Here is a 25,496-nt window from a genome sequence, read left to right on the forward strand (position 1 = left end):
TTAACAGGCTGGAAAAGGACTAAACAAATTCTATATTACTTTAGATTCATTTATTCAGATGAAGCAGGGGTGCAGGGGAAGCCCGGGTCCCAGGTGCCAGAGGGAAGCTGGTGACGGCAGCCAGGGGAAGGAAGGCCTACTCTTGGATGCATTTCGTGCATTGGGCCTCTAGTAAATTTATAATCTCTTCTCACTTTGGCCTTGTGTATTCCGCCTTTGGTGAACCTAATAATCAGGATGTGATGCTATTCACTGAGAAAAGAAATAAGGAAAGGAAGAGGAATGAAATGTACATGTCAGATTTGAACAGAGAGTGATAGCCAGAATAGCCCTCCTGTCCCCTCACGCCCAATATGTCTACATTTTAATCTTGGGACTCTGTGAATGTTAATTTACCAGGTAAAGGGGAATTAAGGCTACAGAAGGAACTAAGATTTCTCACCAGTTGACCTTAAGATAGACGATTCTGGACTACCAAGGTGGGCCCAATTCAAGTACAAGGGATTTTAAAAGTGGAGGAGGGTGGCACAAGAGAAAATCATGGGGAGATGTGACTTCAATGCAGTCCACAAGATGCAATATTCCTGACTTTTAATGATGGAGGGAGGAGTCACTGATCACAGAATATGGGTGGAAAGAAACAGTCTCCCCAAGCCTTCTGATACCCGGATTGCAGCCTTGTGAGATCCATGTCAGATTTCTATGCTAAGAATTTTAACACATTTGCATTGTTTCAGGCCACTAAATTTGTGATAATTTGTTATGGCAGTAATAGAAAACTAACACACATGTCAAAGCTGTAAAAACCCTTGCAGGTCTGAGAAAAGAGAATATATATAAAGAAGTGTCAGCAAAAAGGTAAAAGAGAGTGGGGATAATGGAAGTTCACTTACCATGGCACATGGGTTGTAAAACTGTTGGAAAGGTTTTTTGGGCACAATGTTGTGTCAAGATGGAGCTACTTAGGCAACGTGTAGAACGAATATGGAAAAGAACAAGGTTGTCATTTTTTTTCAGCCTGTATCCCTAAGACTGAGCCCAGTTTATAATAAGTGCTCAATGTTTGCAGAATGCAGCTGCAAGGAAGGGGCTGTAATTTAGATAGTATGAGATGACCCTGAGAATGGGGCAGAGGTAATGCTAGAATGAGAAGTAGGGTGGGATTGATTCACTCACTGAGGGTCTTTGAGGGCACAGAGGAAAGGGGTGGTCTCAAAGGCCTGATGGCTGAAGTCTGTGTGTAAGCAATTATCAGCACCTTTGTGAGAAGCTGCTAAAGTTGTTAAGGTACTTACATAAAGCAATCCTCCTTACAAGGAACAGGGCCTGTTGTCTGAAGGTAGGGGAGCCCTGACTCACACTTGTGGGGAAGATAGCAGCTGTCTCTAGTAGTTAGGGTGACTTTGTTAGGAGCAGATATAAAATATTGAAGACTAACTATCCTATATAATAAAAGGCTAATATACAAATCAACTAAAAGGTGGAATGACTGTTTGCTAAGACATGCACTGAACTCCAGGAAGCAAATGCTCAATGCAGAAGCTGCCCCCTGGGGGGTCAGTGCGCTGCCATAGGGGGAACACTGCTTGGCCAGAAGCTGGGCTCATGGCTGGCAAGCGCAGCGGCAGTGGCAGTGGCAGAGGAGCTTCTCCTGCCTCAGTGGCAGCACTAAGAATGTCCTACTAACAGTTTAGGCCTGCTCCCCGAGGGCTCCCAGACTGCTAAAGGGTGCACAAATTTTCTGCACAAGGCTTCTACCTAATAAAAGAGAAACATGCGAATTGACTGAACCTTCACTACACCATGCCCACCAGCCAATTAAGGTGAGTATGCAAATTAACCCAACCAATTGCATATACAGGCCAGAGTGAAGACTAACGACAGCATAGAAAGAAGCCAAGTGTTGTAGAAGGGAGGGAAGCTTCTGAGAAGCAAGCAAGCAGGGTGGTGGAGAAGGGAGGGAAGCAGGTTGGGCAGTGACCGCAGCAGAAAGCCCTATTGCAGGAATCTTCCTGCAATGGGCCTCTAGTCCCACCTAATAAAAGAGTAATATGCAAATTAACCGTCACTCCACTACACCCACAAGCCATGCCCACCAGCAAATCAGAGAGTGTATGCAAATAAACCCAACCAAGATGGCTATGGCCACAGAGAGCAGGAGGGAGGCTTGGGTTTCCCAGGCAACGGAAGAAGCCAAGCTCTCCGCCTGCCCTTGCCAGCCTAGTCCTCCACTCAAGGCTACAAAACTTCAATTATGGAAGGTAAAATATCCAAACAGAAATAGCTGCAACCATGGAGTGAGCAAGAGTCTTGGATCCACTCCAGGCTACAAAGTTTCAATTGCAGAAGGTAAATAAATTCCAGATACCAGGGCCTCCACTTGGGTCGTTAGGGGGCATGGCCAGCTTGCAAACCACCACAGGCCCCTTGCCCAGGCTGCCCCATGCCCCAAGGAACCACCACCCTGATCTGAGACACGTTTTAGGGCAAACCAGCTGGCCCCACCCATGTACTGGGCCTCTAGCTATTATAGAAAAATTAACAACTTTGTTGCAGAAACCAGAGGTTACAGCCCTTTGCAAAGCCCCGGCTCTTTACAAACTCACAGTCCTTTGCAAAACTTCAGTCTGTATTAGCTCTAAATTTTAACCATTATGCATACCTATTCTTATTCCTTTTGACCACTTCCACCCAAAATCTTTTTCTTTGTTCCCCATATAAGAAGCTGGCTTACAGGGGGTACAGATCATATTTTTGTGGGTGACATGCTGCTCTCCCAAACTGCCACCATTATTGGAATAAATACTCATATGGTTCAACCCTGTCTCTGCAGGATTGGATCAAGTAGTGACAGCGCAGACCCATTGGTTGTCCAGTTTCAAACCGAGCTGATGTGGGAAGACACAACTAAAGAAATCAAGGTGATGCTACACAGAGCTTGGACTACCTTGAACTCAAAGATGACATGCCTCATGATGTAAGAAGTAGAGTACTAACTATTAATGAACACAAAAGAGAGACCTGGGATCTGAGGCTAATATCAGAAAGGCAAAAGCCCACACAGCTGCCAAGGCTCAGTGATTGAGCATCAACTTATTAACCACCGATTCCTAGTCAGGGCACATGCCAGTTCGTGGGCTCAGACCCCAGTGGGACACATGCAAGAGGTAGCCAATGAGTAATTCTCTCTCATCATTGATGTATCTGTCTCTCTCTACCACTCCCTTCCTCTGTGAAACCAATAAAAATATTTATTTTTAAAAAGAAGGGCAAAAGCCCCAAATAAACTGAAATGTATAGAATATGTTAAGAAAAAATAAAGCATTTTTAGATTACAATAAGGAAAAAGCAACGGAGAAAGGGCAACTGCTTCAAGCACCTGATATAAAAATAACAATAGGATGCATATCTACTGAACTTTAGTTTTTTCAAAAATATTGATTTTTCAAACTGCAAATGTACAATAGAAGAAACAAGGTTAGGCAGGCATAGAATCTTGAGTTGGCACAAATCTATAATTACAATAAAAAGAATTCTAGACAATTCAATAGATATATGTCTTCAGGTCTCAGCAAAGTACATATATAGATGAACAAATGTAGAGTATATATCTAGTTAACAGAAACAAAAAGGCTTATCTCCTTGTCTATAATTAAGTTCTTAAAAAATGGAAATACCAACAGAAATATGTATTATATGGCTATCTTAGGTCAGACATCATACTAGTAGTTTTTATTACACATTAAACATTTAACATTAACCCCTAGATAAAAATAGAGTATTATGTACTTAATAGAGGCCTGATGCATGATAATTCATGCATTGGAGGTGGGAGGGTGGCCCTTCAGCCTCGCCTTTCTCCTCTCACAGTCTGGCCCTGGGTGACTGGGGGGGCTAAGAGGACTGGGAGACTCGGGGAGTGGGCCCAGCTGCTCTGAGTGGCTGGAGGGGCTGAAAGGATTTGGTGCCACCATCTTGTGGCTCTGGGCACCACCATCTTTGAGAACATGTCAGTCAATTTGCATATTTCCTCCTTATTGGCTGTGGGTACCACCATCTTTGTGAGGCTGTGACAGTCAATTAGATATTCCCACTTTATTAGGTAGGATGTACTCCTGGTTTAACTAACAAGGTGAATTTTCTGCTTTGGAAGGGAAATACCAGAGACAGTAAGTCCCTTTGAAAAGTAATTTGTAAGCTACCTAAAAACAATTAGATTTCTTGGCCAGTGGTGCTAAATGGTTAGATCATTGTCCCACATAGCAAAGGGTCTTTGGTTTAATTCCAGTCGGAAGTGCATATGAGGGGCACATACCTGGGTTGCCCCAATGTGGGGGCAACTAACTTATGTGTCTTTCATATAGATGTTTCTCTGACTTCCCACATACCCTTCCATTCTCTCTAAAAATCAAGGAAAAATATACCCATCAATAAGGATTGAAAAAACTATAAGAACAAAACAACAACTAGAGACCTTTAGCTTGGATAATATGGTCTGTGGTATCCCCAGAGTTATAACAGTGCAAAGGTCCAAGAAATGCGCCTTATTTATAATAATCCTATCTATCAATAATACAAGAGTAATATGCAAATTAACCACCACTCCACCACACCCCCGAGCCACTACCATCAGCCAATCAGGAGTGAGTATGCAAATTAACCCCAAATAAGATTGCTGCAACCACAGAGAGAGCAGGAGGGAGGCTTGGGTTTACCTGGTGACGGAAGAAGCCAAGATTTCCACACACCCTGACCAGCCCAGGCCTCTGCTTAAGGCTACTAAGTTTCAATTGTGGAAGATAAATAAATTCCAACATAAATGGCTGCTGTCATGGAGCAAGCAGAAGGCTTGGTTCCGCTCCAGGCTATAAAGGTTCAATTGTAGAAGATAAATAAATCCCAGATACCAGGATCTCTCCTTGGGTTGCCAGGGGTTTAGCCTGCCTGCGAACCACCACTGGCCTCTCTCCCAGGCTGCCCATGTCCCAAGAGGACCCCTGCCTCCCCTGATCCGGAACATCCTTCAGGGCAAACCAGCTGGCCGCCATCTATGCACCAGGCCTCTATCCTATCTAATAAAAGAATAATATGCGGATTGACCATCACTCCAACACACAAGATGACTGACCTCATATGGTCGAAGATCCTGTCCCCATGTGGATACAAGATGGCCACCACAAGATGGCCACCAGGAGAGGGCAGTTGGTAGGCACCAGGCCTGCAAGGGAGGGCAGTTAGAAGCGATCAATCCTGCAGGGGAGGACAATTAGGGGTGACCAGGCTGGCAGAGAGGGAAGTTGGGGGCAAACAGGCTGGCAGGGGAGCAGACATCAGTCAGGTTGGCAGGGGAGCGGTTAGGTGGTGATTAGGCTGGTAGGCAGAAGTGGTTAATGGCAAATAGGAAGACAGGCAGGCGAGCAGTTGGGAGCAAGCTGTCCTGGATTGTGAGAGGGATGTCCGACTAAACAGGCAGTTGGACATTCCTCAAGGTGCCCCAGGTTGCAGGCTGGGCTGAGAGACATACACCCCTGTGCATGAATTTCATGCACCAGGCCAGTAGTAAAAGCATAATATGCTAATTAGACTGGAGATCCAGATGACCTTCTGGATGAAGCTGGGGCTTTAAGGGCCAAGGCAAGCCACTGTGGCTGTGGGGGCCAAGCCCTTTGCATGAATTTCATCCATTGGGCTTCTAGTGCATTGAATAAGGGACACAACTCATAGCTGACTAGACTGTTAAAGTGCTCCCAGTTAGTAGACAGCATGGGGTCTCTGGGGAACTTTTGAAGTTATCTTTAACTTAGTCCAGCTTAAAATTTGAATCAGTAACTGTGAAATGAAGACAACTTATCACATTCAAAGATAACATGCCACCTTAGCCAGTTTGGCTCAGTGGATAGAGCATTGGTCTGGGGACTGAAGGCTCCCAGATTTAATACTGGTCAAGAGCCCAATCCTCAGGAGGGGGGCCCAATCCTCAGGAGGGGGGCATGCAGGAGGCAGATGATCCATGATTCCTCTCATTGATATTTCTCGCCCTTCATCTCTGAAATTAATAAAAATATAAACAAATGAATGAAAAAGAAACAAAGATAACGTGCCAAGGGCCACAAATTTATTGGATGGTAAAAGTCAAGGTTCCAAAATATCTCCACAACTAGCAGAATTAGGTGGGAAACAAAAAAGTAGAATTTATAGGATACAAAATAAAGTCTTGTACTTGGGCTTAAAAACAAAACCCTACACAACAGGTAACATAGTTAAGAGCAGCGCATCTACAAGAACCCATTTTCATTTATTGCAACTCAGGAAGAGGCAGCAGTCTGAAATAGTGGTCACAAAAAAGCTAAGGCAAATCTAAGTTGCATTAAGAGAAGATAATTTCCTCTTCACAAATATCATCCTTGGGACCATACTCACATTTTAAATTAATTAATAATTTATTAATTATTAATAACTGTGTGTTGGGAGAATGGTGGGATCTAACCTAGGGAATATTCTGCCAAAAGCTAGAACTTGAGGATGTTTAAAATGTTTTATCTTGTTTTTCATCTCATCTGTAGAGAGGATATGCTGCCTAATGGAAAAGAGAATTGACTAGGAATGGCAAATGGGTTTTCTTTCTTGAGCCAGTTCTAATCAACTGGTAGTGAAAGCCAGGACTTGCTGCTGAGAAAGATTGTTAGAGTGAAAAGGAGAGAGTGAGGGCAGAGAGACATCAACTGGTTGCCTCCTACATGATCCCAATCTGGGGACTAGGGGAGTACATGAGCAAGCCTCAACCAAAGTAGGTACTTTTGACTGGGAATTGAATCCAGAACTCTTGGATGTGCTGCCACGCTCTAACCACTGAACAACACCTGCCAGGCGTCAGTGCATCTTTGTACTTGTACCATTCTCTGGCTATGTTTTCATTGCTGTGTTAGCATAAAAAATATTCAAACCTTTAAAGAGTATTGTGAGTTTATTTGAGCAAAGTGTTGAGAATTTCCAGGAAGCAGTATCTCAATGGATTGAGAAAATGCTCTGGAGGATGATGGGCATGTTTATTTTTCTATTTTTATACATTACAATCAAAGGAGAAGACATAGGTTACAAGAAATCCATTGATGATTGATTAGAGAGGCGGGATAAAGCAAAATGGGATTCAGGGGTTAGGGAGAGAACCTGTTGAACTGGATAAAAAGTAAAATGATAGACACAAACTTAATGGGTATAGGATAGTCAACAGTCAACAATTAGCATGATAACAATGGAGGAATTTGTGGTATCTGTCCTGGTGCTCAAGCACATTAGGTTATGCCCCCACGGATCCAGAAAAAGGGAAGTTATAAGTTACCCAGACATTTCAAGGGTATCCTATCCTATCTTTTAAAAGAGTATAATGCAAATTAACAATCACTCGGCTACCCCAACAACCACGCCTATCAGCCAATCAGGAGCGAATATGCAAATAAACCCAATCAAGATGGTTATGGCCCCAGAGAGCAGGAGAAAAGCTTGTATTTCTCTGGCAATGGAGGAAGCCAAGCTTTCTGCCTTCCTTGCCAGTCTAGGCCTCCACTCAAGGCTATAAAGTTTCAATTATAGAAGATACATAAATCCCAACAGAAATGGCTGTCGCCACAGAGCAGGCAGAAGGCTTGGCTCAGCTTCAGGCTACAAAGTTTCAATTTGTAGAAGGTAGATAAACCTCAGATACCAGGGCCTCCACTTGGGTTGTCAGTGGGCATGGCTGGCCTGCAAACCACCACAAGCCCTTGCCCAGGTTGCCCCATGCCCCGAGGGAATCCCCCATCCCTGATCCGGAACACCCTTCAGGGCAAACCAGCCGGCTCCCATCTGTGCACCAGGCCTCTATCCTACCTAATAAATGAGTAATATGCAGATTGATCATCACTCCAACACTCAAGATGGCTGCCTTCATGTGGACACAAGATGACCACCACAAGATGGCCAGCAGGAGAGGGCAGTTGGGAGGGACCAGGTATACAAGAGAGGGTAGTTGTGGGTGATCAGGGAGGGTAGTTGCTAGCGACCCAGGACTACAGGAGAGAGTAGTTGGAGAGGACCAGGCCTGCAGGGGAGGGCAGTTAGGGGCAAAAGGCTAGCAGGGGAGCAGTAAGGCATCGTTCTGGCTGGCAGGGTGATCAGGTTGGCAGGCAGAAGTGGTTAGGAGCAATCAAGAAGGCAGGCAGGCGAACAGTCAGGAGCCAGCAGTCCTGGATTGTGAGAAGGATGTCTGACTGCCCAATGAGATCAGGCCTAAACAGACAGTTGGACATTCCTCGAGGGGTCCCAGATTGGAAAGAGTGCAGGCTGGGCTGAGGGACATTCCCCCTGCCTCTCCACCCCCCTCCCCTTGCACGAATTTCATGCACCAGAACTCTAGTGTGTGTGTGTGTGTGTGTGTGTGTGTGTATATATGTATATATATATATATATATATATATATATATATATATATATATATATAGGCAATATGCTAAGTCCTAACAGTCAGGGTAATGATGTCACATAGCAATGCCCGGGGTTCCTCTCCCCAGTGATGAGCCTCCTTAGAGTTTCTTCAGCACAGGAACACGACTTGCTTTATAGCCAGGTGGTAAGATTTTACAGTTTAATCAAAGGTTTGTGAAGCGTTTTCCCATGCCTTCTCTCATTTGATCCGCACAGAAGTCCTGGAGTAGGTAGATAGGAGACTCAGTGGAATCCTATTTTCATTTGCCATAAAATGGAGATTTAGAAAGCTGAAAAACTTGACCTGACTGAAGAGAAGTAAGATATGGTTTTCTCACTGCACAGAATATAGTCAAACACTGCTGCAAATTAAATATTTCACCGTTTGCTCTCCCTGTGTAATCTACAATAATAACCTGCTTCATGTTGATATTTACTGCTGTGTTTCTGACAATTACCTGAAAGAGAAATTGGAGTGCTTCACTGGGCTGGCAAAGGTTAGCTAAATCAGAAAGCAATTCTAATTAAGCCAGTTTATTCTATACCTATAAAAGGCTAAGTTGACTTGTGCATGTATGATACATACAAATCTCTCACTGGCGGCAATCACACACGTTTTGATCTGTCATTGTCGGACATGAATTTGGTTGACACTTTTATTATAGAGAAAGGGTGAATTTAAAAGCAATATTGAAATATTTCTTTCAATTAATTTCCTTCCAATGTGCACAAATTCACTCACTGGGCCAGATAGGCTCAGGTAAGGTAAAGGTTGATCTTGTCAGAGAAGATACCAGCATAGGAGATGACTACCCATCATAATAAAGTTTATTTTCAGACCATCCTTTGTGGTTACTTTGTGGGAGTTTAAAAGACCACCATGCAGGCCTGCCCTGAACTTGTCAGGTTAGCATGTGGCCCTCTTCTTTCACAGCATTTTGGTAAGCCATCTCACCTTTATCTTCCTCAGTATGCAAAACAGTGGGTACTCGTCCTGGCCTGTGTTGCTCAGTGGTGCAGGGGTCCTCAAACTTTTTAAAGTGGGGGCCAGATCACGGTCCCTCAGAGAGCTGGAGGGCCGGACTATATGAACTACTAATTCCTACTGTAACACCTCGGCTGTGCTCACTGCCCAAAAAACCTGGCGGGCCGGATCAGACTCCTCTGCGGGCCGCATGTGGCCCGCGGGCCGTAGTTTGAAGACCCCTGGAAGCATTGATCTGAGTATGGGAGTCACCTGTTGGATCCTGGTCAAGAGCTGATACCTGAGTTGCAAGTCCAATACCGCCCTCAGTAGAGTGGAAGGAGGCAATCCATGGATGTCTCTTTCACATTGGTGCTTTTCTAACTCCCCTACCCTCTTCCTTCAAGCCTCTAAAATCAATGGAAAAATATACCCTCATGCCTTGGATGGGGTAAAAAGAAAACCTAAAGCAAAAAAACGATTAAAAAAAAAAGTTGATACTCAAAATTTAGCTCACTGATTTTCAACCAGTGACTTTGGCCTTCCCGATGGTCTGAACTGGTGCAGAGGAGCTGCCTGTGTGGGCAGAGAGGCCAGGGATGCTGCTAACCTCCCCGTGGTGCACAAGGCAGCACCCTACAAAGTTTTCGGCTCCCAAAGGGCAACCATGCCGCGGTGACGAAGCCCTGGATTACTGAGTGACCTAGTAGAAGACAAAGCCCCGGGCTGGCGGAGCTGCGATGGGACAGCCGGCCGGGGGTAAGGTTAGCCACGGTTCTGTCCTCAGAGTCCTCGTCCCCTCTGCCTGCTCGGTATCTTCTCTTTCAGCTCACATGTATTGAGTCAGGAGAGACAGGGTTAACACCCAGATCGCGCGGGCCCCAGATGTCCCCTGGAGCCCCCGCCCCGGATCGTAGACGCGGACTTCGTAAGAAAGTATCCACTGAGCTCGCCGAGTGGCTCTCGCAACACACGGAGGCTAAGCTCTCGCGATACGTGAGCGGAGTTTCCGGCGGATGTTGGTTTAGACTTGAAGGTAACGCTCGGACTCTGACTAGGCGTGTCTCCGGGAGAGACGAGACCAGCTGTGAGCATCGGGTATCCACGTGGTGCCTCGGCTTCCAGGGCAGCTGGTTTCACAGCATTCTCCACGTGTCTACCCTCAGGCCACTGGTGAGAGTCGCGCTCGCGCCGGTACACGTTCCCACTCACCCATGGTAACCCGAGGGGAGGAACTGCGTTTATCAGCCAATTCCTAATTCGGAGTGGGCGGGAGACCATTGAGGTATAACAGTTCTTTTTGAATCCCCAGCACCTCGTATGGGTTCTGAGGACAGGCGAGGCGGGACGGGCGAAACTGGTTCGGTGGGAAGCCTACGCAGGAGGCCTAGCCAGGAGCTCACTTGAGGAGATGCATCTTGTTTGTTGTTGTTAAAGCGCCAACGGGTGCGCAGAAGCTTCGTGTTTGTTTCCGTGAAAGTGCCGTCCCCGCAGGGCTTTCGCGCTTTCCGGAAGGTTAGCCACGGTTCTGTACTCAGAATCCTCGTCCCCTCTGCCTGCTCGGTATCTTCACTTTCAATTCACATGTATTGAGTCAAGACGAACTGCGCAGAAAGCTGTACCAGACCTTCAAGGACCCAGGGATCCTGGGCGCCCTCAAGGTATCGCTTTAGGCACATCTGTTCTACAGCTTTCACGCGTGGCAGCTGTAACAGGCAGTCCACATTTAACCCCCGGGTCTGGGTTTTAAAAAGAAGGTGATGTGCAGACGGTATTGGTGAGTGCTGTCTGTAAGTTTGGTGGTTACTCTGGGACAGGCGTCCCAAACGCTTTAGCGTCTGCCCGGGCTTCACGTTTCAATAGATTTATTGACTGACATTCAGATAGGAGCGAGCAGCTTTTTATAAAATGAACACGTTTTAGTAAGGTTAGACTTGTTTTATGAAGCTGGTTGGTAGGTTCCTGAATTAATTGATTTTGTAAGAGTCATGTTTGAATGAAGATATTGAGACAATATAGAAAACATTAAGTGCTGCTTACAGTAGAATAGTTTGGAGAATGTCAGCTTCTTTCTTTAAAATAATTGAAAGTTCTGAAGATTTCACTTGGGCAGCACATACTTATTAGTGTGAATTAACAGCAAGGAGTAGGTTACCTCAAATGTGTTTTTGTTACTATACACATTTCAGAAGCATATTTTCACTTATGGGAAATTAAAGAAAACTGAGTTTGATTTGTCTTTTCTTTTCTCTCCCCCATTGTTTTTGTAACTTAAAAAAAAACAAAACAAACAAACACCCACACTTTATACTTATGTGAAAAATCCATAAAAACATGGAGGAGCAAAATCTTTTCTGATTCAATTATTATTGGCATAATGGTTTTGTGTGTGTGTGTGTGTGTGTGTGTGTGTGTGTGTTCTTAGTTCAGTGTTATATAGTGAGCATTTTTCAGTGTCCATAAAAGTTCCTTGAAAACTTTTCAGTTGCCCATGTTTGGATGTACTTTATGTAGCACTCCCTGGTGAATATTTAATTTGGGCAGCAAATAATTTACTAATACATTTTACATTTAATGTAACATCAAGGAATAGAATTAGTTTAAACTTGTTTTCATTACTACATATACTTCAGAAGTATATCTGAAATATAAATGTTAAATAGGTTATAACCAGGCCTATCCATCCTTCAATTGCATTTCTCATTTTTGCGTAGATTAAATGGCATTACTTACATTCTTGTATGACTTTTTATCCTGGAAAATAAAAGGCAATAAGCATTTCTTCTTAAGGCTCTTTAGCAGAGCATGTCTATTCTGCTCAGTTTAAATGTCTTTTTTACTATAGGATTTTTGATGTATAAGTCCTGTTCTGTACTGGTAGTTACATACTCTTGTTCTTTTCAATGGTAAATATATCCATAGAAGATAGATGTATAGCAACTCTATTTGTTTCCTGCTTGTATAGTATTGATGTGAATACATTGGATGTTATTTAATAGTGAACCCTGTAAATACAGGCAACATACTCCTAAACTCAGCTCAATTAGATGTTTCCAGATTATATGCCAAGTAGATTAGGACAATATCCATTAGTTCAGTTAATTTAGAGGTTTCCAAGTTATAACCTTGAAAAAATTACCACTTAGCACCAAAATTTTCTTATTTATAAAACTAGTGACCTGGTGCACAAAATTTCATGTGTGTGGGGTCTTCCTCAGCCCGGCCTGCACACTCTCCAATTGGGACCCCTCAAAGGATGTCCTACTCCCAGTTTACGGGGATTGGGCCTAAATGGGCAATCAGACATCCATCTTAAAATCCGGGACTGTCGGCTCCAGCCGCTTACCTCCCTGCCTGATTGACCCTCACCACTTTGCCTGCCAGCCTGCTTGTCCCCATCTGTCCCCCGCTGCTGGCCTGCTCACTCCCCAAGTACCACCCCCATCACCTGATCAACCCCAACTGCCCCCATGCCAGTGTGCTCACCAGCCCATTCCCTCCCTGCTAGCCTGCTTACTCCAAACTGCCCCCACCCCCACTGTCCTGATAACCTCCAACTGACCCCCACTGATGGCCTGCTCACTCCCAGCTAGCCCTCCTGCTGGTCTGCTTACCCCCACTATCCTGATCACCCACAACTGCCATTCCATCCTGGCCTGATCATTCCCCAGTGACCCAAGCTCCCAGCCCCTCCTTTCTATTTTTTTCTTTTTCTTTCTTTCTCAGTGCCTTCTTGAGCTGGGGTCAGGGCCAGCTGGAAGCAGGTATCTGGGATTTATTTATCTTCTATAATTGAAACTTTGTAGACTTGAGCAGAGCGGAAGTCAGGGCTGGCCAAGGGTGGCTTCCTCCATCGCTGGGCAATCCAAGCCTCCAGCTCACTCCATTTCAGTGGTTGCTGCTAGCTTTGTTGGGTTAATTTGCATATTTTCTCCTGATTGGCTGGTGGGTATAGCAGAGTGATGGTTAATTTACACGTTTCTCTTTTATTAACGTAGATGTGGGAAAATTAATGTACCTAACAGTGTCTTGAGATGTAATATATATGAAGTGCAGTTTTTTTGGTTTTTTTTTTTTTGTTATTTTTTTTTTTTTTTATAGACATAGGCTTATTGTATGAAACTAGCTCACAAGATTGTGGGGTCAGGAAATCCAAATTCTGCCAATATGCTGGCAGCCCGGAGACCCAGTAGGAGCTGTGGTTGAGTCCATAGGCCGTCTTCCGGCAGAATTCCTTCTTGTTAAAGAGAGGTCAGTATTTTTTCTGTTAAGGCCTTCAACTGATAAAGATGAGGCCAACCCACATTATGGAGAGTAATCTGCTTTACTCAAAATTCACTGATTGAAATTTTAATCTCATCCAAGAACACCTTCACAGAAATGTCTAGAATAACATTTAACTAAAATATCCAGGCATGTAAACTTATCACAGCACATAACACTGGTTGTTATAATAATGGGTCAATGGGTAACATTGGTGAATCATGAATTCTGTGTATATTCTAAACACTTACATTGATTAACTCCTTTTATTCTCATGATAATCTCTGTGTGGGATACATATATTACTTTCCCATCTTACAGATGAAGAGGCAGAAGATCAGAGAGCTTGCACAACTTTTTGGAGCTGGGATTTGAACCCAGCTTATTTGGCTCCATAGCTTCCACCACCCACAGCAGGTATTCCCATACAATCAGTACCTGCCTGTCCTTCCACCATACTGAGGGCACTGTATTCTTGACATCTAATGACACACTGGCAATGCCATCAGACTTAGAAGCCGTCCCCCCACCCTCACTTCCACCCCTGTTTTTACCCCCCTCCAGAAAGATCGATTGGATTAACAGGTATTTTATTGGGTGACATCAGGCAAGTCCCATGGCACCTCACAATGTAGAGCCAGCAGAACCAGGAACATCTCCACCCCACCCACCCAGCCTCCTGACCTAGCGCCTTGTAGGAAACATTGTAGAACCCATACTCTGCCAGGTGGCATCAGCAGTCATCCCTTACTACTGGCCCAGTGTGAGGTCATGGCACTTGGGCAATGGACACCCTCCCCTGTGGGAAGTCCCTGACAGCTGTCCTTGGAGAGAGCCCAGCACTTTATTGCTCCATGAAAACTGCTCTCCAGAGTCACCCCTTACAGATCCCTGGCCACTCAGGACCCATCCTAGTTGTGAGGGCCCACTGATTGGTTGCATCACACAAAGAACAGGCCCCCATGAGGGCCGGTCCACGCAGAGCCATTTGCATGCAAAGGAAGAAGGTTCTATGGGCAATCCCTGGTTCTGGCAGGACTGGGACCCAGGGTAGGTCTCAGGAGGCTGGGATAGTGAGAGCAACATCTACCTGGGCCTGTGTGACCACAGCTAATGCGAACTGAGCTCCTGCAGGGAAACCAGGCCAACACAGCTGAGGGTGGCCATCCTGGAGGCAGGGCCCATCCAGTTTCCAAAATCCCAACCCCAACAAGAAGGACCAGCATGTCCTACATCTTGGCAGGTGGCCTCCAGTGCCCCCCCCCCCCCCCGCCTCACCACATGGAGACAGCCCAGGCTTAAGGTCAGGCACAGGTACCCACTGCCTCCTGTAGCTGGGCAAAGAGCTAATGTGAAAGGAGGATGATCCAGACCAAAGAGGACAAGGTCAACTCTCTGGCACCCTGCAGATCACCTGGTCATACCCACAGCCCCGGAGATGCCTGGATCAAGGCCCAGAGTCCCTTTGGATAATGAGGTTGCCTCTTTTCCTCCAAGGAATCGGGAGCTGCCCCACTGTCGTTCCCCAAGTCCATAAACCAGGGGTGAGGAACCTTTTCTCTGCCCAGGGTCATTTGTATATTTATAACATCATTCGTGGGCCATACAGAATTACCAACTTAAACATTAGCCCGCTATATTTGGTCAAACATTTAATTAAGTCACCTTTAATGACTTGGCAGGGCCAGACCAAATGATCTTGTGGGCTTTCTATGGCCCTCAGGCCAGATGTTCCCTACCCCTGCTAAACCACTAGGCCACAGTGCAAAACAAAGGAGAAAAGATAGCGAGCCAGCTGGCACCAAGGTCACCTCTGGTTCCAGAGGCTCAGGCCTCACCAAAGGGCTGGTGGCCTGCTACTGAGCCAGGGGACTTGTCATGGTGGGCTCCTTAGGGTCCTTGCTCTCCACAATGCAGGGCTCCACGAAGTAGCCCACAGAGTCGTCAAACTTGCCACCCGCCAGGACAGAGGCTGGGTGAGGAGCAGGCGTGATCTAGCCACTTCTTGATGTGATCAAAGTACTTGGCCTCAGTCACTTCATAGAAGAAGGTCCTGAAATCTTCTGTAAGGTCGACCTGCTGTGCTCCTCCAGCAGCTTTTTTATTTGAGGCATGTAGAGGTGGGAGCAGGCTGAGCACTTCTGGCCATTGTACTCAAGGCTGAGCATAGCTCACCACGCTGTCCATGTCTGCTGAATGGTGCACAAAGTGGAAGTTCTTCCAAGTGCACTCTCTGGCCAGGCAAGGAAAGGTGCGAAAGCGATCCAGTTTCTGGGCTCTCTGCTTCCACAGGTTTTCAAAGGTGGGCACACTGCCTATTAAGTTGATGTTGCAGAGGTACACTGAGCTTGTAATAGTGTCCCCAAATGTGGGCACGTCAGCTGGCACAAACTGGATGATGGTGGGAGGCAGAACAGCCTCCCGGAGGATGTGGTAGATGGCACAGCTGGCCAACATGGCTGTGTTGCTTAGCTTCCAAAGAATCACATTGCCCATCAAGGCCGGTGTCCCTGCCAGGTTGCTGCTTATCGAAGTTAAAATGGGAAATGGCTGCCACAAAGCCCTCCAGCCCTGGTACTCTTTGCTGTTGGTGCTGGGTGGCACACTGATGAGCTGCTCCCCCTGAAGCACCATGGCAAGCTTGGTGTTGAATCAGAAGTCGATCAGCTCAGCCAACACCAAGATGGGCTCGTTGGACACCTTCAGGGAAGAGGTGTGTTTCCACTGAAGCCTGGTCCCCCTCCAGCAGGGCACAGAGAAGCAGCAGCAGCAGCAGCATTTCCAGGTCGCAGCATGTGGAAGTGCATTCTTTAAATATATATATTTTTTGATTTCAGAGAGGGAGGGAGAGAGAGAGACACAGTGAATGATGAGAGAATCATTGATCAGCTGCCTCCTGCATACTCCCAACCGGGAATGGAGCCCTGCAACCTGGGTATGGGCCCTTGACCAGAATCAAAATCTGTATGCTGACACTATCTACCCAGTTTCCCCCAAAATAAGAAAGTGTCTTATATTAATTTTTTCTCCTAAAGTTGCGCTAGGTCTTATTTTCAGGGGATGTCTTATCTTTCCGTGCGCTAGGTCTTATTTTCCGAGGATGTATTATTTTCGGGGAAACACGGTATAGGGCCAAACCAGCTATGGATGGAAGTGCATCTTAATAAACTTATTTGGGGTTTACTGGTTTCTCTCTTGCATATGTTATTTTATTTTGGGGAACCCAGTTTTATTTTAATCCATATGCCAAGTAAGCTGGTTTCTTCTAATATTATTTTCATATTCTTCATCAACCCATAGAGAATTGAGGAAGCAACAGAATTTTCTCTTCCACATGCTATCCGAATCAAAGGCTGCTGAAATGGGCTTATAGGGAAGTTAGAGTCTGCATGTATTCTGACTCACCACTAGTTCTCTTGGAAGTAGATGAAAGCAACTTCTCTAACCAGAATCCATGGGCTGCTTAAAGCATACTGTAAGACAAAGTGCGGCAAAGTAGTTCTAACATCTGGCCATGGATCTAGAACAGCTGTGGAAGTAAAAGGAAAGATTCTAATTTGTGTGGCAAATCTGTGTATTTCCAGTGCAGCAAACCTGCTGAAAGTTTGTTCCCACTTGTGTTTTTTTATTTTCTTTCTTTCTTTGTCATTGAGAAAGCAACTCATTCATAAATTGATGCACTCTGTATTGTGCAGAGAAGTGCAGTCCACAACCATTTCAGCTGAAGGGAGCACTTCTAACTCTTTAGTGGCAGACCACTTACAAAGATGCAGCTATGAATATTAACTTTCAGTTTTCCTTCCAGAAAGTGCTTGATGGAAGAAACTGTAAAGTTTTCCTTCCTGATTCTGAATTTTCTATTAATAGGCTTTTCTCCAGATAATTATAAAGTGCTACATAATAGCTCAGTGCTCCTTGGCTAGCTTGGTCCCTTTCTCAGTCATCTTAAAAGTCATAGAGTTGCTATTTAATGCAGTTTGAAACCTCAGTGTTTTGTAAAATTGTGATGTATAGAATTACGAAATGTTTTAGAGGTAGAATTAGTCCAAATTGAGCTAGAAATGATTATGTTTCATGTAACGTACTAAGACTAATTGCCATTTTTCTTGACTAATTGTCATGAACTTGGCCCTGGGCTAGCACACTGTGTCCCAGATGAGAAACCAGAGTTAGGAGAAGTGGGTGATTTGCTTAAGGTCATAGGATTTCAAGATGGCAATACAAGGCAGTAAATCTGGATTTCTAAAATGTGCATTAATTTTTTAAAAAAATCTGTTTTAATCCTCAAATATTAAGACACATGTTACCGCTTCTTTAATTATTTTAATTATATTCCTACACCATTCATTGCTTTTGAACATACTATTTACATTTTATTATCTTTAAGGAAGATATAGAAAAGTTTACATATTTTTTTTAAGTAGGCTTAATATTTTAGAGGAGCTTCATAGCAAAATTGAACAGAACGAGAAAGTTTCTATATGTCTCCTCTCTCATGAACAGCCTTCCCCATGATAAACATTTTTACAATCAATGAACCTACAGTGTGGCATCATTATCACCTAAAATCCATAGTTGACATTAGGGTGCATTCTTTGTGTTCCTGTTTTAATCCTCTATTTTAGCTGTAATTGTCCAAAAGTTTCATATTCAGAAGTTTTAAGAAATCATGAATAGTGTTAGTATTTGAAAAACTTAAAATTTAAATATGCTGTATATATTCATTAGCAACCAAATTTTGTTTATCAACATTAGGAATTCTTTTTTGGGTCCATCAGTCTCTAAGCTCGTAATTACTTTTCACAATTTTGCTTTTTGCCTAAGCAACAGTCAGTTATATAATTATTAGGGCAGTAATTAATCTAGTTCAGATACTTCAAGGTTTTACTATACTTGAAGGTTTTACTGTTATAAAATGCCATATAGAACGTTTTCTTTAAAGGAAAATTAATAGAAAATATATTAGTGTTCTCAGGATAGAGATAGTAAAGAATACTTACTGTATATATTAGGAATAGCTACCCAAAATATTTGTTTAAACTATTTTCAGTTATACTCTAATTATAAAGACAATAAAAATTGAGTTCATTTGCATTCTGAAGCATTAGTATGTAAAAAAAAAATTGCAATTGACTCTGGAATTCAGATAAGATCCTGAAATTCACCCAAGTTCATATATTTGAGTCTTTATCATCCGTAAGCTGTTAACCATTTCTGTTAGGCATATCATCTTTCTTGTAGCCTAATATATTTATTGTGAAGTAACTGGAGGTTTATGTCTTAAGAGAAGTATTTTAGCCAAAACTGGTTTGGCTCAGTGAATAGAGCATCAGCTTGCAGACTGAAAAGTCCCAAGTTTGATTCTGGTCAAGGGATGTACCTTGGTTGCGGGCACATCCCCAGTAGAGGGTGTGTGAGAGGCAGCTGGTCGATGTTTCTCTCTCATTGATGTTTCTAGCTTTCTATTTCTCTATATAAAAACTTAATAAGATATATTATAAAAAAAAAAAAAAGAAAGAAAAATATTTTAGCCCTAGCCAGTGTGGCTCAGTTGGTTGAGTGTCATCCCATGCACCAAAAAATTGTCACTTTGATTCACAGTTGGGCCACATGCCCAGATTGCAGGCTTAGTACTCTGTAGGGGGATTGTAAGAAGCAGCCAATCCTTGTTTTCCCTCACAGTGATGTTTCTTTGTCTTCTTTTTGCTTACCTTTTCTCTAAACCAATATTTTTAAAAAAACACACACAATGTACTTTATCTTTTGTATTCAGCAAGTTTATTGTAATTTAATAGTATTAGAAGAGCTTTAATTTTACAATCTTTTTTTTTAAAAAAAACATATTTTATTGATTTTGTACAGAGAAGAAGGGAGAGAGATAGAGAGTTAGAAACATCGATGAGAGAGAGTCATCGATCAGCTGCCTCTTGCACACCCCCTACTGGAGATATGCCCGCAATCAAGGTACATGCCCTTGACCGGAATCGAACCCAGGACCCTTCAGTCCCCAAGCCGACGCTCTATCCATTGAGCCAAACCAGTCTCGGCTAATTTTACATTCTTAACATAAACTTACTGATTTGTAAGAGCTCTTTGATATTAAAATTAGTGAGCCCTCTCCATATTATAGCAAATATTTTCCAGTGTATCATTTGTCTTTTGACTTTATTTCATGCCATATATAAGTTCTTAACTTTTATGTTATTATTTTTCTTTATCACTTCTAGATTTTTGTGTCATGTTTGGGAAGGACTTCCCTCAGAAATTATTCATAAAAGATACATAATGTAAAACAGGATAATGTAATAAGCCCCAAATTCATAAAGTGAGCAATGGTTGAATGAAAGTTGTGAAACAAACTTTGTACATTGTGTTTTTTAGGTTTTCTTGTGGAGTTTCTGAAAGAGATAGCAGAATATCATCAGGCTAAAGAGACTTGTGAGATGGACACTCAGACAAGTCCGATGTTTCCACGCAAAGACTTTCTTGGTAATTTCAGGCTCCCCCCCCCCCCACCATGATTTCAGGTTTCAATTGTATGTTTGAATGAAGAAAAAGACCTACTTTACTATGTTGTGTATTTCTAAACTGAGTGCAGATGGGGTGGTCATTTTCTCTTGTGTCGTTGTGTCAGTACAGTCCTATCTTTAGTGCTGCCCTGCCCCTCTGTGATCACCAAGGGGTGCAGAGGCACATGTTCTTGTTTGTTGGGTTGAACCACTCAACTGGGAGGCTTTTCCCTGTGTCTCACTTAACTTTATTTTAAAGCCATTAATGTGAGAAGATCCTAGACTATTTGCTTTACAGAAAACTAGAGAAGTCAGTGGCCCATCACTTCATTTTATAGTGAAGAAACCAACGTCACTAGATGAAGGAAAAGCAATACTGGAGTCCCAAGTTTTCTGGTCCATGATCCATATCATTTTCCATAGTACAGCCTTTCTATATATAATACCATTCTGCCTTTAGTTATATGCTCAGAAGGAAAACTGGCTAAAATGCTGTGATTAACCCTGGCTCCTCCTTACTTATAAAAACCAATAACTTTTAGACAATCAATTTAAATATCATATTGATTTTTTTAGAGAGAGGAAAGTTGAGGGATAGAGAGTTAGAAACATCAATGAGAGAAATATCGATCAGCTGCCTCCTGCACAGTCCCTATTGGGTATGTGCTTGCAACCCAGGTACATGCCCTTGACTGGAAATGAACCTGGGACCCCTGAGTCCACAGTCTTGACACTTTATCCATGGAGCCAAACCAGTTAGGGAAAATTCTAATATATTAATCTACTTCTGTCAGCCTTTTTTTTTTTTTTTTTTCTTTCTGTGCATACTTTTTGGTGGGCATTGGTGTTCACATATGGTTAACATTTGATTCTGATCCACTTTTGGATTGAGGGTTACAAGTCTGCAAGTCTGCTGCGAATTTGTGAGCACTGGAATGAGAGAATCGGCAGACCTGACTTTCGCCCCAGTTATGCCATTGTATATTTGCTTAGCCCCCAGGGAATCACCTATACTGTATGGGCACCTGTGTTCTCTGTAAAATGGAAGACTTGAAATTCATGATCTTTGATTCATTTTAAGATCAGTGTTTTGAACATGTAACTCAACTTCCACCAAAGAACATAAAAGAGACTGGAAAGAGATGCACTGTTTTCTGACCTAAGTTTTGCTTTCTTTTTCCCTGACTTTTATGATACAAATATCCCAATATTCAAAAAAGTTGAAAAAAAGTTGCAAGTTTTACAATTCACCATTAAATTTGTATTATGCCCGCTTGATCACTTTCCTTTCATCCAGTAATCTATCTTAATTTTTTGAATTTTTTTCAGAGTAAACTGCAGATTGCTCTCCCCTGTCCTTCCCCTCCCCCCACCCCGTGCCTGTATCCCAGTACTCTTTGCTTTTGAACACATCTCTTGATTTCATATCACCTGACCCCATTCCTCTACCTTGTTTGTGTTTTTTTTAATAGCTGAGAAGCTTCAACAGATTGATGATCAGTTTTCAGGTGTTGGATACCCTCAGTATCCAACATTAGGATATTTAGAAATAAAGTTAAATGAACTAGAACAGCAGCTTCGGGCAGAAATGCATGAAAGGGTAAGTTTATCTTTTTGATGTTAACAAAGATGATATTTTCATTTATCTTTTCATCCTTAATAATAGGTATGTAGGGAAATATCTAGAATCTTTATTAATGAACTAGAGGCCCAGTGCATGAAATCCCCCCATGCACAGGTAGAGTCCCTAGTGGCTACCAGCTGGTGGGATCTCCCTTCCCCTGGCCATCTGCTGCAGGGGTAGGGCTGGCCTGTCGGGGAGGGGCTGCAGGTGTTAGCCAGTCAGCTGGCCCCACCCCTGTTCAAACTTCTGGTTGGGGGCCCAATTTGCATATATGGCTTTTATTTTATAATTGATGTGATACATACTGTAGTGCATGTTATTATTTTTCCACTTGCTTTTGTTTCTTTATGTCTTTTGAATGAATCTTACAGGAATAGTTAATGAGATGAAATTAAAGATGAATTAAACTTTAAATATAGGGTGTCCCAAAAATAAACAAACACACCTTGAATAATTATTAAGGCAGTGTTTGTTAAAACAACATTTTATTTTCACAATTGAGATGTCAGCTATTACAGTATATATACATTTTTGGGGGATATCCTGTATAATTAATATCAAACTTAAAACATGGAGAATTTATTACTAATTGTTTAGTATTGTTATTTGCAATGATTTGTAGTCAATTGGCAGTTGAAACACTTAAAAAGTACTGAAGTAGTAAAAATTAAAATGGAAGAGAAAGAAAAGTATAAGAAGGAATTAGCGGTTTTGGAATGATGTTGAGAGAGCTTGTCAAGCAAAATCTGAGGCCTTCCTTTCTTGGAAAGAGATGTTCCTTGAGAGAATTCAAAAGCATCAGGAAGCAACATTTTAAAATCATATATTGGGTAGCTCCTTCCTGCAGCTGCTAGTAGAGTGGCTAAAAGTCTAAGAGTGAGGTGAGACATTTGCTGGAACAATTGAGGACTTAGAGGACCAGTAGGGACTGCAGTCAAGAGTACACCTGGAAGAATCAGCTTTGAAAAGAATGCTCAGACTTCTTCTGAAACTACTGGTAGAAGGAAATGTTTAAGGAGTGAAAGTTAAATGTTTGAGTCAGGAGAGTGAGACACTCTCATTAAAATTGATCCAGATGTGAGGATTAGATAGTGAGTGACTTTGAGGAGACGACCAGAGGTATGGAATGGCTGCTATGGGGGCAGGAAGGAGCAGAGCAGCTCTTTGAAGCTGATAGGATTGCTCAATCTGTTTTGAGGGTTCTGCTGATTTGGGCAACCTGGAATTGAAGTACACCAAGCCAGGTGTTTGTAGGTCAAACGTGTCAAACTCAAAGGCTAACATGAGCTAAATAAAAAGGTGTAAGTTTATGTGGGCTGCAAAAAAAAAAATCTTCAATTTTCATAGAAAGGTAGATTGATTTTGATAGACATACTGAATACAAAGGGCTGAAATAAATGAGTCATTAACATAAAATAGAAAGGAATATTTTTTCTTGAGTACTATCTTATTAGACACTAACTGCACAAATTAATAAGCATATACAAAAAAACCTATTTTTTTGTTCTCTGAAAGTGAAATATTCTTGTTGCACACACCAAATAAGTCAGTACAAGACTAATGATGTGGCAGTCGGCTGCTAAAGTATTCTCTGCTAGTATTAATGGAAAGTAAGTGGTGTGCATGTGCGTAGGTGCATAAGGGAAATGAATGCAACACAATGATAGTAATCATTCATTAGAGAATGTAGTTCATTATTAATAACTATAGACCTGTTGCAGGAAGATTCCCGAAATAGGGCTTCCTATGGCAGTCTCTGCCACCCCGCTTGCTACCCTTTCTTCTCTGCTGCCCTGCTTGCTTTCAGCTTTGCTCCCTTCTGTAGCACTTGGCTTCCTTCTATGCTGTCTTCAGTCTTTGCTCTGTGCCTGGATATGCAAATTAACCATCTTGGTTGGGCTAATTTGCATATTTACTCCCGATTGGCTGGCGGGCATGGCTCCTGGATGTAGCAAAGGTACAGTCAATTTGAATGTTTCTCTTTTATAAGCTAGGATTATGTGTAACAGGTTATTGTAAAAATTAAGTCATGAAATTTTTATTAAAACATTAATTACATACCATTATATTGGCTGGAGCACAAAAATATTCATTGTCGGCCACATGCAGCCTGTGGGTTGTGAGTTTGACATGGTTGTTGTAGGTGATTGTTTTGTTGGAGCTCTTGGGAGAATTTAGAAGGTCAACGACGGCAGAAATGTCCTTTTTGAGAGAGGAGCGTAATAGAGCTGAACTTACTTGATTTGAAAAAGGCAGCCTGTTAAGTTGAAGACATTGGGGTTCAGCATCATGGTGAACTAGAGCAGAGTGTGGATGGCTGCTAATCCATGGGAGAAGGGAGAGCTATGTGGTAATCTCAGACATCAGGAAATAGGTCTAGGGATACTGACAGATGGAAGAATAAGGCTGGACCAAGAGAACAGAGTTGAAGGATGGTTTCTAGGTGAAGTTGGAAACCAACTGCAATGTGCTTCATCCAAGCAAAGGCAAAGTTCTCTGGAGTAGAGGGGTCAGGGGCTGCTAAGCATCATCTATGTGGCCATTTGATCTTGGCACCTAGGAAAGTGACTGGACAGGATATGGAGAGGTTGAGGAATGGCGGGAAGTGTCTGTCAGCAAAAGGGATTGGATTGTTTCTTTAGGAAAAACAGTTCCTTTCCGATGGGGTGTCAAACCAAGGGATTTGGGGTCATGGTTTTCTATGTGCAGCCAGAACTACTGATACCATGAGATGGTCGAGTAAAAGGCTTCCTCCCAGTGTCAACCTTCCTTGGAACTTCTCAGTAAGAACCAGTTATTAATGGTGATTGCATCCCCTTTACAATTTTGTGTAGCATTTCTGGAAATTAGGTTTATTTTAGCTATAAAACATAAACGCTGGAAGCACTGATTTTTGAGATGATGGTTGTGTTCAGACTAGCACTTTCAATTTCAAAACAAGTGACTGACTAGATTAGATCAACCAGTTAGCCTGTCTCCATTTAGTTGGATTATCTGAAGGCTCTAGAGAAGGTTGGCATTGTCATAAAGGGCACCATACCTTTACTCTGCCAACCAACTGTCCATCCCCTTTTCTTTTAATAAAACTGTCCTTTCCTTCAAATTCCAGCTTAAATGTTGCCTCCTGGTGACACCTTCCCTGACTCCCATTGATGGACTCATTTAGGGGTCATTCCTGCCATGGAGACTGGACTTTGGTTGTGAAAACATCGCGTTGTAGTATGATTGTTTCTCTCTCCCTTAACCATCACATTGTAGTATGATTGTTTCTTCCTTAGCAAATCATGAATCTTTTAAAACATGGGGACTATAACTATTCATCTTTTTATATCCATCTCCCAGTGTGCTTTCTTACATATTCAGTAAATCCTTGCTCAGTGAACACGCAAATGGATGTGTGATCTATTTTTCAGTGTCATACCAGCTTGTTCATTCTGAGTCAGAACTGCATATGAATTGAAATTTTCAGACTGAACCATGGGGACTCTACTTTGCTAAGTTTTATCTCATTAAATTTTTTTTTCTTTTCCTGGAGAACTTATCAAAATGTTAAGGAAGTGTCTGATTAATGTTAATTAAGTCAAATACTTAATGTTAATTAAGTAGAATAATTACACAAGGGATATTAGGATAATATAGCTTAATAGTCATTGGATTAGGCAGTAAATTCTTGTGT

General features: G+C 42.8%; 1 protein-coding gene across 1 annotated transcript in view; it reads left to right on the top strand.

The window, feature by feature from the left end:
- Positions 1 to 1,803: 1,803 nt before the first annotated feature.
- Positions 1,804 to 25,496, top strand: part of LOC311615860 (centriole and centriolar satellite protein OFD1-like) — a gene marked incomplete at both ends in the record, with an annotated part of 67,320 nt that continues 43,627 nt past the window's right edge. Inside the window, 9 exon segments of the mRNA XM_084871293.1 lie at positions 1,804 to 1,823; positions 2,834 to 2,921; positions 10,963 to 11,085; positions 17,330 to 17,470; positions 17,474 to 17,495; positions 20,069 to 20,176; positions 21,669 to 21,796; positions 22,454 to 22,527; positions 22,529 to 22,625. Coding sequence (XP_084727419.1) covers positions 1,804 to 1,823; positions 2,834 to 2,921; positions 10,963 to 11,085; positions 17,330 to 17,470; positions 17,474 to 17,495; positions 20,069 to 20,176; positions 21,669 to 21,796; positions 22,454 to 22,527; positions 22,529 to 22,625 — 801 coding nt within the window.

This window comes from Pipistrellus hanaki (genome assembly GCF_964339955.1).
Source record: "Pipistrellus hanaki genome assembly, chromosome: Y".
Taxonomy (NCBI): domain Eukaryota; kingdom Metazoa; phylum Chordata; class Mammalia; order Chiroptera; family Vespertilionidae; genus Pipistrellus; species Pipistrellus hanaki.